The sequence below is a fragment of the Myotis nattereri genome, assembly GCF_964212035.1.
Source record: "Myotis nattereri genome assembly, chromosome: 6".
Classification (NCBI taxonomy): Eukaryota; Metazoa; Chordata; class Mammalia; order Chiroptera; family Vespertilionidae; genus Myotis; species Myotis nattereri.
The window spans coordinates 8747892-8762833 of record NC_138081.1 but is presented as its reverse complement, the minus strand read 5'-3'; the positions used below and the strand labels follow the sequence as shown (position 1 = coordinate 8762833).

Sequence of the window (14942 nt, the reverse complement as noted above, 5' to 3'; positions counted from 1 at the left end):
ATACCCAACCGAAAAAGAAAAAAGAAAGATTCCAAAAATATGAAGATAGTGTAAGGAGCCTCTGGGACAACTTCAAGCGTACCAACATCAGAATTATAGGGGTACCAGAAGAAGAGAGAGGGAAAGATATTGAAAACCTATTTGAAGAAATAATGACAAAAAACTTCCCCTACCTGGTGAAAGAAATAGACTTACAAGTCCACGAAGCGCAGAGAACCCCAAACAAAAGGAATCCAAAGAGGACCACACCAAGACACATCATAATTAAAATGCCAAGAGCAAAAGACAGAGAATCTTAAAAGCAGCAAGAGAAAGAAACTCAGTTACCTACAAGGGAATACCCATACGTCTGTCAGCTGATTTCTCAACAGAAACCATGCAGGCCAGAAGAGAGTGGCAAGAAATATTCAAAGTGATGAATAGCAAGAACCTGCAACCAAGATTACTTTATCCAGCAAAGCTATCATTCAGATTAGAAGGTCAGAGAAAGAGCTTCACGGATAAGAAAAAGCTAAAGGAGTTCATCACCACCAAACCAGCATTATATGAAATGCTGAAAGGTATTCTTTAAGAAGAGGAAGAAGAAAAAGGAACTCTTACCATTTGCCACAGCATGGATGGAACTGGAGAGCAGATAAATACCACATGATCTCACTCATTTGTGGAATATAATGAACAACATAAACTGATAAACAAGGACTGATCCAGAGACGGAGAGGCATTGATTGGACTGTCGGGCCTTGGAGGGAAGGTAGGGGAGGGTGGGGGTAAGGGGGAAAGATCAAAGGACTTACAGGCAAGCATATAGGCCTAACCAATGGACATGGACAACGGGGGGGGGGGGGGGTAGAGGGTAACGTGGGGACAAGGACACATGCAATATCTTAATCAATAAAAAATATATTTAAAAAAAATAGTTGCCATTTCAATGAGAAATATTTTGAAGGTGGAGAGGCTTTTTAGAAATGTTTGTGTTTTGTTTTGTATAAAATAAATGAACAGCGCTGGCAAGTGTGGCTTGGTTGGAGCATTGCCCTGTGAACCAAAAGGTCATGGGTTTGATTCCCGGTAGGGGTGTGGGATGCAGTCAGTCGATGTTTCCCTCTCTAAAATCAAAAACTTAAACTTTTAAAGGAATAAATGAACAAATATAGATAGAAAACTCAGCTACAGAACTTACGGAAATTCTGTCATTCATCAAGCTTGCATAAAGTAGGTGCCTGGCTCTGAAATAATTTTTGCAGCACTAGAAAATATGAATATGATCTTCCTTAAATCCCATTCTAAAAGTTCCCATCAGCCCAGTCGGCATGGCTCAGTAGTTGAGCGTCGACCTATGAACCACAGTTTTAATTCCCAGTCAGGGCACATGCCCAGGCTCGATCCCCAGTGTGGGACTTGGTAGGAGACAACCGATCAGTGATTCTCATCATTGGTGTTCCTCTCCCTCTCCCTTCCTCTTTGAAATCAATAAAAATATTTTTTAATAAAATTTTTCATCAGCAACAATAGGGACAGTACTGGGAGGCTCTCACCCCTCATCAGTCCGCACTGGAGAAAGGTCGCTGCCCTGACTGGGCAGGTGGTCGGAGTGCATTGGTGCAGATGTCATGCGCTACAGCACAGGAGAACGACGCCTGACTGCTGCTGGGCCAGCTAGGACGAGGTCCCCAACAGCCTGTTCAGCATTTACCGCGCCTGTGGGGGAACCTGCCCACGCAGGAAACACCTCTTCCTGGGCATCATACCGCGGATAATCAACAAGACCCTGTTTCTCTGCATCATCCCCCAGGCAGGAAACAGCCTGAAGAGCCTATCATGTTGGCACTGCTCCACTGACGTGCCCTCCAGACTGAGTGCCCCTCTGGGGCCTGCAAAGCTTCCACCATTTAGTGTGCCAAACCCAAAGTGTTTTACAAGATGTATCAGTGGTTATTATAACCAATTACTTGAACACAAGTAGATTTATGAGTCTGGGATCCAGTTCTGATTGGGTCAGTGTGGGCTCTGTGAAAAGTGTGATTTGGGGGTCCCACAGGAAAAAAATCAATTCAGTCTCAAGTTTTTAGGTCCTATGTTCACCCAGTCTTTATTAGGCTTCCTAATGGCCTCGGTTCCAGAGGCCTCTTCCTCACCCACCTCTTGAGCATCAATAAGGAACAAAATGTGAGAAATAAGACGCAAAGGCCCCTCAAAACTTCAACCTGAGGTGATCCAGCTCACTTAGCTGCCTCGTGTTCAGACGCCCTTGAGAGCCGGGGCAGTGACCCATGTGCCTTCCCTGGAGGCCTTCAGGTAATTGGCTGTGGGAGTCAGACCTGGCGGCGCCTGGGCATGGACTCATTCGCCCTCTCCTTTCACAGAGAGGTCTCAAGAGGGAAAATAATTTGCACATATGAAGGGGTCGAAAGAGAACTTGAGGGCCCCCATCAGGAGAGAGGGACTGAGTCTGAATATCGTTGATATGCTCACTGCAGTTCTGCTTCTCTGGACAGAAGTCTCTGGATAGACAGTGGGCGGCCTATCAGGAGCCCACCAGGTTCTAATCCTGCAGCAAAGGGCTTCGGACAGGAAGTGGGCAGGAACAAGTTCATCTCTGAAGAATCCTACTCCGGACGTTTCCAGTGTCACGGAAATGGATGACCTGTGATCTTTAAAACAACAGTTTGAGATTGTGAAATTTGATACTTTTAAAGCCAAGAAAAAGCTCCATGAATGCTCACATTTTACTCATTTCTACCCAGGCATGCATCTTCGTCATTAGTGTAGTATTCAATGCCCCTCAAGAAAAAAATTCATGTCCGTTAAAATGTAAATAAAAGGTAGTGCAAAAAAGGGGGAGCAGACATAGAGAGGCAGCTGCCTTTGACTCTCATCCCACTCCAGAATCTATCGGAAAGCTATGACAGCAACCCAAAATGGCTGATAACCACGGTCCAGTTTAGCAATTGGCAACTTTTAAAGTCTTTAATAATGAACATTGGGAAAAGGAAAAATTTGCTACTCAAAGTGTGATCCCAATTCCCGCGGCCATCACTGGAGAGCTGGTTAGAAGGCAGGTTCCGTGGCCTGATCCCACCGAGTCAGAACTTGCACTTGAACAAGATCCCCAGGCCATTGGGTGCAGATTAAAGTGTGAGAAACATCTAAAGAGGTGCAATGCTGACTTTAAATTATTCAAAGAAGTATATGTATGTGGTCACAGATTGGAAGGTGATTTGGAGAAATTAACGTAGTTTGAAGGGAGATATTCCCTCCCACCCACACGAAGTGCCTGCCCCGCTGTAGGGAGGTGACGGGCAGCTGTGAGGGAGCTGACACTGTCCTGGGCTTTGCTTCATTGCTCTTTAGAACGTGTTCCTTAATGTTCTTGCCCCGTCACAGTTTGGAAACCTAAAGGACAGTGAGGACATTGATGTACCGTGCTGTTTTCCAGGCACACATTAAAACTAGTTTTTGCCTCAGCTGTCAGGAAGCACGGGAGTAAATGTAATACCAGTAACAGCAATTCTATTTGCCTAGCTTCCTGGGATATTTGTTTTCCTCTTATGTTTTCTATTTTATTAGGTTTTTCTAGTAAATGTCTTAAAAATCACTTCCAATTTCTTAACGTCAGAGCCCACATTACAGTCATGACTTCTGAAAGGCGTTCTTTCCACCACGCTCCACAGACAGATGTTATGGAACTGTCTATTGTGAATTCTCTCCCTGCTCTTTTTCCACTTCTCAAGACAAAAGCAAAACTAAAAGGCTGCCGTTTAACCCTCAGTGAAGGGCTCAGATACCAGCCAAGTCCTACCTGGGTGGTCCCCAGGCCACCTGGCAGCCCCCACAGCCCAGCCCCATGAGTCATTCCGGCTGAGGATTCAATGAAGAGGCAGAAGCCACAGCCCATCCAAGGCAGGCAGACCACCTTCCTGTGGAGTACTCACCGCCCTTCAGCTGCTTCAGACTTCCTCTGCAAGGAGAAAGAGAACACAGCGCTTGCTTACAACCAAGCCTTGTTTTCGGGATAATTCCCCATCAAATTCCTCACTCATTCTCAAGAAAGCTTTGCATTTCTGTTCATAACATTTATCAGTTTATAATTCCGTATTGCTAGATGGTCTCCAGCATCAGGCCTTAGGTCCAAGTTAGACTTCTCCCCTCACCACTGCACCCCCAGGTGTCTGCGCAACTGAGCACAGGAGCCCTTAATTGGTTGGGTAAATGGATGATGTGAAACGTGGGGTTACCAGAAAGAAGGGGAAAGAGAGCTAATGCTGATTAATCGGATTTAACATGCAGGCAGTGTTAGTGTTTTATATGCACTTATCTAAACCTCAGCACAATCCTTTAAACATAAATTTTACTCATTTAAAGTGTACAACTTGGTGGTTTTAAGGATATTCACTAGGTTGTGCAACCATCACTGCTATCTAATTCTAGAATGTTCTCATCCAAGAAACTCTGTGCCCATTAGCTATCACTCCCAACTTCTCCCTCTTCCTAACCCTAGGCAACTACTAAAATCTACTTTCTGCCTCTATGGGTTTACCTGTTCTGAACATTTTTTTATAAATGGGGTCATGCAATATATGGTCTTTTGTGTCTGGCTTCTTTCTCTTAATATAGTTAGATAGATGATAGATAGATAGATAGATAGATAGATAGATAGATAGATAGATAGATTTCAGAGAGAAAGGGAGAGATAGAAACATCAGTGATGAGAGAGAATCATTGATCAGCTGCCTCCTGCACACCCACACTGGGGATCAAGCCCACAACCTTAGCATGGGCCCTGACCAAGAATTGAACTGTGACCTCTTGGTTCCTAGGTTGACGCTCAACCACTGAACCACATCAGTGAGGTTAATGTTACTTTTTCAAGATTCACATGGTAGCAATTTTCAGTATTTCGTTCCTTTTTGTGACTGAATAATATTTCATTGTATGGATATATACATATTGTTCACCATTCATCAGTTAATGCACATTTGGATTGTTTCCACTTTTTCACTATTATGGACATTCATGCACAAGTTTTTATGTGAACATATGTTTTCAGTTTTCTTGCATATACACCTAGGAGTGGAATTGCTGTGTCACATGGTAACTGTGTTTAACTGTTTGAGGAACTCCCATTCTGTTTCCACAGCAACTGCACAATTTCACATTCTCACCAGCTGTGTATGAGGGTCCCAAGGCCTCACATGCTCACCAATACTTGTCCATCTTTTCGATTATAGCCATCTGGTAGGCGTGAAATGATATCTCATTGTGGTTTTGAATTGCATTTTCCTACTGACTAATGATGTTGAGTATCTCCACGTGCTTATGGCCATTTGTATATCTTCTTTGGAGAAATGTCTATTCAAATCCTTTGCCATTTTAAAAATTGGGTTATTTGACCGTAACTGGTTTGGCTCAGTGGATAGAGCATCATCCTGTGGGCTGAAGGTCCTGGGTTTGATTCCAGTCAAGTTGCGGCCTTGATCCCCAGTAGGTGGCATGCAGGAGGCAGTCAATGATTCTTTCTCATCATTGATGTTTCTAACTCTCCCTCTTCCTTCTTCTCTGAAATCAACAAAAATCTATTTTAAAAAAATTAAAATTGGGTTATTTGTATTCTTATGGTTGAGTTGTAAGAGTTCTTAACATATTCTGGATACTGGAATTATGATTTGCAAATATTTTCTCCCAATATGTGAGTTGTCTTCATTATCTTGATGGTGTCCTTTAAAGCACAAAAGTTTTCAATTTTGATAAAATCCAATTTGTCTGTTGGGGGTAGGGGGTGGTTTGGTGGCTTGTGTATTAGGTGTCATATCTAAAAAACCATTGCCTAATCCAAGGTCATGAAGATTGACACCTATATTCTAAGAGTTTTATATCTTGCAAGTAGATCTTTGATCCATTTTGAATTAATTTTTATATATGATGTAAGGTGGATGGTCCAACTTAATCTTTGTTTTGTTTTGCATGTAGATATCTGGTTGTTCCAGCACCATTTATTGAAAGACTGTTATTTCCCCCATTTAATGGTGTTGGCATCCTTGTTGAAAATCAGTCAGCCCTAGATGTTTGGGCTTATTTCTGGTCTCTCAGTTTTATTATTCCATTGATCTGTATGTCTATTCTTAGGCAGGTGGTACACCATCTTAATTACTGTAGCTTCTTTAGTAAGTGGTGAGATCAAGATATGTCATCCTCTGACTTCGTTCTTGAAGGTGGTTTTGGCTATTCTTGGTCTCGCATTTCCATATGAATTTAAGATCAGCTTGTCAATTTCTGCAAAAAGCCAGCTGGGATTTGTATAGCAATCACATCTAATCTGTAGATTAGTTTGGGTAATATTGCCAGCTTAACAATATTAAGTCTTCTGATCCATGAACATGGATGTTTTCATTTATTTAGGCCTTTTTTTCAACAATGTTTAAAATTTTTCATGTATATTGCCCTGGCCGGTTTGGCTCAGTGGATAGAGCGTCGGCCTGTGGACTGAAAGGTCCCGGGTACGATTCCGGCCAAGGGCATGTACCTTGGTTGCGGGCGCATCCCCAGTGGGAGGTGTGCAAGAGGCAGCTGATCGATGTTTCTGACTCTCTGTCCCTCTCTCTTCCTCTCTGTAAAAAATCAATAAAAATATATTTAAAAAAATAATAAAAATAAAAATAAAAAAAATTTTCATGTATATACTTTGCACTTCTTTTGTTAAATTTTCCTATTTTATTATTTTTTATGCTATTGTAAGTGAAATTTTTCTTAATTTCATTTTCATATTGTTCATTTTGAGTGTATACAAATCCAATAGATTTTTGTACATTGTTCTTATATCCTGCAACCTTGCTGAAGTTGCGTATTAGCTTTAATAGTTTTTTAGTGGATTATTTAGGATTTTCTATATACAAAATCATGTCATCTGTTAAAAAGTTATTTTTACTTCTTCCTCTCCAAATTCAAGTTCTCTTATTTCTTTTTCTTGACTAATTGCACTGGTTGTAAACTCCAGTACAATCTTCAATGAAGTCACAAGAGCAGATATTTTTATCTTGCTCCTGAGCACAATCTTTTGAAGTAGGTTACTTAACCCCATGGAAATGAGGCTCAGATGAGGAAATTGAGACTCAGAGAAGCTAAGTAACCTCTACAAAGTCACACAGCTAGTTAACAGTGGGGCCAAAGCTTTAAACCCAGGTCTGACTCTAAAGCCCATTCTCGTTTACTTTGCTTCCATAACCTCTAAAGAGTAGATTAGCAACTATATATGGTGCGAGTCTTCCTTTCTGCTGTCATTGTTTCATTTATGCCGCACAACAATGGAGGTAGCAGAGCAGGGGTTCATGACCCCCTTTGTCCTGGAAAGGACACTGGTAATGTGGCTCAGAAGAACTGGGATTCAAACTGCTCTCCTGGCCCAATGCTGTGCTTTGTCAGCAGCAGTAACGACTTCGTTGAGTAGTTAAGAAAGCACTTTAAAGAGGAATTCTGTGAATAAAATTTCTTTCTAGTTCAAAGAATTTCTTCTGAGAAAAGAATACAAATGAGCCCTGGCTGATGTGGCTCCATTCCTTGAGCATCGCCCCATGCACCGAAGGGTCGCCAGTTTGATTCCTGGTCAGGGCACATGCCCAGGTTTCCGATTCGTCCCCAGTAGGGTGGGTATGGATGGAAACAGATCAATGTTTCTCTCCTTCTCCCTTCCTTTCTCTCTCAAAACCAGTAAAAAACATTTTCAAGAAAGAACACAAATGAGTGATATAAAAATGCTCTGTGCCTGTGTCCAGACAGATGGCCCTTGAAGCTGAGACCTAGGCAGCCTGCCTCCAGCAGCTCCTGCTGAGGCCTCCCCGGAAGAACCCTCGATGCAGAAAGCTGTGTAGATTGCTGGGATCCCCACCTCCAACCTTTCCTTGCAGGGTTGCTGTGAAGATTAAATAAAATGGCCCCTAAGAACCTTGCATCACTCCTGCACACAGAGGAGGCTCAGTAAATACTGCTTCCATTTCCCTTCCCTTTACAGGACCTGCAAGGGACCCAGGCCCTCAGCATCCCCAGGACCCATTCTCTCCCCCTTGGTCCAGCTCTTTCTAGTAATTTGGTTTCCAATCATTTCCCTCTAGAGAAGTGGGCCCTGGGCTGAGCCAGAGAAGACCCGAGTTCTGTGCCCCTCTTTGCTTCCTCCTCTCTGAACTTCCAGGTGGTCTCCCTGGAGGACTTCAGTCCTTCACCTGGGAAGGGTCTTTGGTCACCGGGGAAGGGAGTTTGCCTGCGTCTTCTAGTTCAGGTCATTGGGCGATGTGAGGACGGCTATGGGGAACGAGGCTGGAGCGGTCTCTGAAGTAGGACAGGCCCCGGATAGTGGCCACCTGCTGGGAGTAGGCGCTTCAGGACTGCGGGGTGTGAGGCAGCCTTGCCCTGTGACGAGGTGAAGCGCATGTGCTGGAAGAGTTAGCCCCTCCAGACAGTGGAAGGGCTTAATGAGAGGCGCCCAGGAGGAAGGGAGGCCACTGGGAGGCTTCCCGGATGTCTGCCCGGCCTCCAGTGTCGCTTCAACTGCCTTCTGTGACTGAGGGGTAGGATGTGGATGAGAGGACACAAACAGGATGGACATATGGAGAACCCCCAGGCTACCTGGAGAGCTCGGGCTCCCCCATCTGCAGTCCAGGGCTGCTTTCTAGGGGAGGCAGGCCTGGCTCCCAACTGGATCAGGACTCCCTGAGAAAGCAGGGGCACCCTTTTACATGGACAGCCTCTGCCCCACAGCACTGCCCGGATGGCAACCCTCTGCATTTTATTTGCCTGAGACAAGGGCTGTGTCCCCATCTCTGGGCCAGGGCCCAGCCCAGGTGACTGGCTGGGAGGAAGCCCCGCCTCCCTGGGGAGCGTTACCTTGTCCATCGGCCGTGTAGTCGTCGGGGAGCAGCTTGTCCTGCCGGTAGCCCAGCACGAAGGCCAGGAAGGACAGGATGAGGGCATCTCCGATGCTGAGGATGGCCAGCATGAAGGCCCAGCGGATGGTGCAGTGCCCCAGCGTGTACTTGCCCGTCTGCTCCCCGCACATGCGCCGCACCTCGCTGGAGTCCCAGCCGTCTGGGTAGACCAGGCAGCCAATCATCAGGCCTGTGGCTGAAGGGGCAGAGGGCGGCTGTGTGGGTTGGGTGTGCTCAGCCCGCACCAGCCTCGCACTGCTGTCATCTTGCCACCTCCCTTCTCCTTGTGCTAACAGCCATGAGAGGCACACGGGCAGCTCCTGCCACTTTTGTAGGACACCGGGCAGCTACCAGGAGCAGCAGGGAGCGGCTCCAAGCCCAGGGCGGGTTCTGCACAGGACATGGGGTCCCACCAGACTCAGCTGGCTCACCCGGCCTCCAAAATCTGGTCCGGGCCCAGAGAACTCATCACTCCTAAGACGTACCTTTGTTCACATTTCAACATCTCTGAAACCCGTGCTGAGAAAGGTCAGGCCATCACTTATGACAGCAGTTCTCAACCTGTGGGTCGCGACCCCGTTGGGGGTCAAACGACCTTTTCACAGGGGTCACCTAAGACCATCAGAAAACACATATATAATTACATATTGGTTTTGTGATTAATCACTATGCTTTAATTATGTTCAATTTGTAACAATGAAAATACATCCTGCATATCAGATATTTACATTACGATTCATAACAGTAGCAAAATTACAGTTATGAAGCAGCAACGAAAATAATTTTATGGTTGGGGTCACCACAACATGAGGAACTGTATTAACGGGTCGCGGCATCAGGAAGGTTGAGAACCACTGACTTATGAGAAGTGTTTTCCTTTTACAGCAGGAAGGGTAGTGGTGTGTCCTTCAGCCCAGGCATCTTAGAGTCACTGACTACAGAAGCCCAGCCCAGCTCTGCCTGCTTCCTCATGAACCTTCTTTCTGTTCAAGCATCCGGTCTCCTCACCCTCCAGGGCAGCACCGTGCAGCTGCCCACACTTCCTGAACTTGAGAATCCCCTGGCATATTCGTTTAAAGCGCTGGTTCCAGGTCAGGGTGGGCTCGGGACGCCTGCTTTGAAAGCTCTCCTCCGGGTGGGTGGCTGTCTCCGTAGGAACAGCTCACTGCCAGCCCAGCTCTGGGCTAACCAGCCGTGTGACTCCAGCGAGCTACTTACCCTTTTTGCCTCAGTTTCCTTGTTTGTAAAGTGGGGGTGATAACAATACCCAGCTGTTTGCCTTGCAGGGAGAGTCCAGTGAGTCAGGACTGGAAGGTGCTCAGCACAGGGCCGCACATACTTGGCACCGAGCATTCTACTGTTGCCCATCTGTGACAGTGTCCACAGCCCCAGAGCCCACTCCCCGCCTGCCCCCACCTCTGCTGTGCCGCCCCACGCTGCACAGACAGGTGACACAATCCTGGGATGTGACTGGGGTGACCCCGAGCACAGCCGCCAGGCCGGCCAGGGGGCCCTTTCCGACCCGGGCCCCGCTCCACAGGCCTGAGGCTCTCTGGTCTCAAGGCTGCGCCTACCCGGGCGCCCCTCACAAAGCGCCTCACAGGACCCAGCGTCACCTAAGGTGGCTCGTCTAGCTCCGCGAGGAAGGCCGGCGGGTCAAACGAGTGCACAGGGACGTGCGCGATCAGGGTCCACCTCCCCACAAGTCCATCGCCTGCCTTTGATTTGTTTACAGGAGGAAGTCATATATGTACTTCTTTTCTAGATCACAAAATACTTCATCTTGCATGTTCCTCTTGACCTGAAAACAGTTCTGTGAAGAAGGCCATGTAATAATGCCCATTTGTAAGGATGGGAAACTGAGGTCTCAGAGAAGCCAGTGCCTTCTCAGGGCGCCTGACCCTCTCGACGTCAGTGTTCGTTCCCTCTACTCCCAGGTTGTGACATCTCCGCAGAGCTGAATGTGTTTGGTGGTGACATTTCAGACTTAGCGACAAACTGAGAAGTGTTTGAGGAAGATAGTTAGGGTTGGGGACCCTCCCAGAGCTCTTTGGTAAAACCTGTGCGCTCCCCCTGTTGGTATGAGATCAGCCTGGTATGTGCATTTCTAGGCCAGAGCATTTAACAGCTTGGGGGAGACCTTCCGGAGCCCCCTCTCCTCCAGTGACAGGTGGTGCTCGATCAGCCTGGGTTCCAGAGAGCACAGTGAGGGCAGAGCCCCCACCCGACCCTCAGTGAGCGAGAACCATGTTTTGCATGCATTGCATCATCCTGTCCTTGTAAGAGCCGTGCAGAGGGTTCTGTTGCTACATCATACAGATGAGGTTACCAAGATTCACAGAGACAAGCAATTGGCCCTGCTGCGTTGCTAGGAGCTGGGATCACACAGCCTACACCTGGCATCCAGAGCTCTAACATTGTGAAGGTTTCCCTTCTCCTGCTCCCTTCCTTGGTCCCAGGCTTCTTGGCAAAGTCAAGCTAACCAGTCAAGGCCTCATCAAATAGATGCATCTCCCAGCTGCTGGCTGTGGGACACCACCACCCGCCCCCCCACCCTCCATCTCTCCTTTGGCTCATCTTCCCTTCCCCGGCACTGAGGGAGGGAACATGACACCACCTTTACTCTCCCCCAGCATAAATGTTTCAGGGGACAGCACCCGGCCACTCTGCCAACAGTGTCTCCAGTTCCATGACCCAGAGTCTGGCTCAGATGGCCCAATAGCCCCTCCCCAACCCAGGCCCTCCCAGCAGGGCCTGTTCAGCAAGTGATACCTGTTGCGGGAGGATGGGGGAGGGGCAGTGCAGAGAATGAGAGGGGTGCTTGTGTCTCTGGCACCCCATAACTCTAACATGCAAGGCCAGTTGGCAAGCATGTCAAGGTCCATTCTACTCCTCTTTGTCACAAAACTGCTAAACCTTCATTCTCCCTTCTTCCTCCCCACTGCCCACCGAGGCTTGCTTCACCACTGCCCCAGCCTTTCCCTCATCTTATAGAGAGACTACAGAGGAAAGGGAGATGGGGGGGCAGGGGGGGCGGGAGGCGCAGGGTGGGAGGCAGCTCTGAAGCCTGCTGAAAGGCCTGGGTACAAGATCTGAAGCCAAAGGCTCTGTCCCTCACCACCTGTGTGTGCTCAAAGGCAAGTTACCCGCAGGAGCCTTGTCTGTAAAACCGAAGGAATACCCTCCTCATTGCGTCGTGATGAGGGTCCTCGAATGATACACGCGAGGGCACTCTGCAACCCATCGTACTGCGCAAACGTGCGACTCTGCCTTAGTTCTCCTAAGCTCTCGGTGGCCAGCTGACCTGCTACAGCTTGGCCAAGTCTTATCATCTCTCTCAGTCCGACTCCTCATCTATCGTTGGGGGGCAGAGGGCTGCAGCTCTCTGGGGTCCACTCCAACCCTGACAGGCTTGTTTAGTTGTCTGGGATTCTGACTCCTGTTTCATTCCCTCTGTTAAGGGTAACACTACTGCTCATTCTAGCCAACCATGTCAAAGCAGTTTCATTCTGTCCACAGTCCCCAGCTGTCCTGGACAGCTCCCCAGTACGGACAGGCTGAGTGAAGTCCTGGGGGTGGGGAGGGACCAAGGGCTGCGGACAATGTCCTAGGCCATCTTTTCTTGAGCTCTGGGTGAGAGTAGGACCCGCTGGCCCACTGAGTCCTGCCGGAGCTAGGAGCAGGGAAAGGGGGCTTGGAAGGTCTTGCCTCTGAGCACCAATAGTAACCACCTGCCCTACACAGTCTTAAAGCCCCTACACAGCACCCCTCCACATCACACACTGTCACTTCCGCTTACTACCTCAAGCATGGACTCCTATAATTAGGGGACAGAGACTTCCACTCCACAATGAAAGAGAGAACTTAAATGCAAGTCTCTACGGGAAAGGTCACATGCACGTAACATTTTAAATCCATGGCTGGCCTGAGAGCAGTTTGGGGTGGGAGGGAAGGAGTGAGGGCAGGGACCTGGGGATCCTTAGAGGAGACAGAACAAATACTCAGAAGTGGGTGATGTGGGCCTCTAGAATGGGCTTGACTGGCGTCACTCTCTGCCTTGCATTGGGTTGCATTCCCACATGGCTGACAATGGAAGCTTCCTTTTTCCTCCCTCCCAGAGCAGCAGCAGTCTCTGGTGTAATGGCCTGGGAGTCAGGACACCTGATTTCTCCTACCAACTAGCTCTGTGCTCTTGGGCAAGTCACTTGCCTTCTCTGGGCCTCAGTTCCTCGTCTGCAAGATAAGGCGGTTGAACAATCTGGTCTCCGAGGTCCTCTCCATTTCAGCCAGGCCGCTACTTCTCAGAAGCTTCTATAGAGCATCGAGTAGGGCTGGGCTGAAGGAGGCGAGCCGAGTAGGGGACCCAGAGCCCCCACAGAGGATGGGATGGTGCAGCTGCACCTGTGGCCTGGCGTGGGCCCCTGCCCGCCCGCCCAGGAGCCCTGCTCACCTGCAGCCAGCTGCATCCATGCGCAGATCTTGTAGACCGTGGCCGTGTTGCAGACGAAGAACAGGCTGAAGCAGATGATGGAGCCAATGATGAGGAACATGGCCAAGGCCACGAAGAACATGGCCGTCTTGAAGGCTCTGGAGGGGATGGAGGAGAAGTCCAGAGGGCCGCCCTTGCAGATGAGCTCGGAGGACAGCACGTTGCCCACGCAGTAGGAGAAGAGGCCGAAGTAGCCCGCCTGCGGGGTGTTGACGCTGTCCCCGATCCAGTAGGGCTGGATGAAGAGGGCCATGACCAGCACGGAGAAGCAGATGGTCAGCGTGCCCCACATCACGCCAATCGCCCTGGCGTTGCGCACGTAGTTGGTGTGGTAGATCTTGGCCGCCTCCTGGGCGGGGAGCAGCTTCACCATGGCGAGGGCGCGGGCCCGGGCGGGGGCCGGGGCTGGGAGTCGGGGTCCGCGGAGGGAGGCCCAGAGCGGGCCACTCCCCAGCCGGGTGTGGGGAGAAGGCTGAGGTCAGGGCTCGAGGTCAGGGCTCCTCCAGGGGCGAGGAGGGGTGAATCGGACCAGAGGGACCACCGCGCGCCTTCCGGAGCTCGTCCGGGTACCGGGGTCCGCTTCAGCCGGCGGCCTCGGGCCTCCTGCCTCCTCCCACGCCCGCGGGGGCCTCGCCGCCGGCGCCGCCCGGCCCCTCCCGGTTTTCTGCTGGGGCTCCGGGGACTCCGCCCCTTGGCCCGGCCCTCCTCCCGCTCGGACAGCTCCGCTTCAGCACCGCGGACAGCGCCCGGGACCCGGGAGGCGGGGCCCCGAGGGCGGGTGGGGCGCGCCGCCCAGGGAAGCGCGGGAGCCGCCGGCCCCACCCCCCCTTGGAGGGAACCGCGGCCCTTCGTGACTCTTCAGCGCGAGGACGAGCCGTGGGAGGGGGCCTGCGGCTGCCACTTTCCTCCCGCTCAGTTCCCGCCGCAAAAGCGCCCCCTGAGCGCGGCCCGCAGCCCCTCCCACCCTCCGGGCGCCCGGGCGCCTCCCCGAGGCCGGCAGAGCCTGCTTGATGGGATCTTCGGTCACCGGTTTCTAGTTCCCGTGGCTCCACCAGCAGCTTCTGAGCCCTATGTTGGAGGGCACCTTCCCCGAGCAAGAACCACAGAAATAAAAGGGGCAGAGTCCCTGCCCTCAAAAACAGTGAGATATTTACATATACGCATGGTATTTACATGTTATTTATAAACAATATATTTTGTAATTATTTATGAATACATTATGTATAATGTATAAAAAACATCGAAGAGAGAGAAACATCATCTATCGGCTGTCTCCTGCACGAGCCCACAACGGGGAATCGAACCAGTGACCTCTTGGTTCATAGATGGGTGCTCAACCACTGGGCACACCGGCTGGGCTCTCATTGATGTTCGTCTCTCTCTCTCTCCCTCTTCCTTCCTCTCTCTGAAATCAATAAAAACATTTTTTTTTTTTTTAGCCCTAGCTGGTTTGGCTCAGTGGATAGAGCATTGCTGTGGACTGAAGGGTCCGGGGTTCAATTCCGGTCAAGGGCACATGCCTGGGTTGTGGGCTTGATCCC

At 49.6% G+C, this 14942-nt stretch overlaps 1 protein-coding gene across 1 annotated transcript; it reads right to left on the bottom strand.

Annotated features, from left to right (window-relative positions):
- Positions 1-2066: 2066 nt before the first annotated feature.
- LHFPL5 (LHFPL tetraspan subfamily member 5) lies at positions 2067-13899 on the bottom strand. The gene is made up of 4 exons (XM_081094370.1): positions 13363-13899; positions 8872-9108; positions 3933-3958; positions 2067-2651 (listed from the first exon to the last, which is right to left on the bottom strand). The coding sequence occupies exons 1-3, from the start codon at positions 13772-13774 to the stop codon at positions 3948-3950; spliced, it is 660 nt and encodes a 219-aa protein (XP_080950496.1). The 5' UTR covers positions 13775-13899; the 3' UTR covers positions 2067-2651; positions 3933-3947.
- Positions 13900-14942: the final 1043 nt, after the last annotated feature.

Coding starts and splice junctions, on each gene's coding strand:
- LHFPL5 (XM_081094370.1), bottom strand. CDS start 13,774: ATGGTGAAGCTGCTCCCCGCCCAGGAGGCGGCCAAGATCTACCACACC. Junction 9,109..13,362: donor ATGGATGCAGCTGGCTGCAG/GTGAGCAGGGCT, acceptor CTGCCCCTTCAG/CCACAGGCCTGATGATTGGC.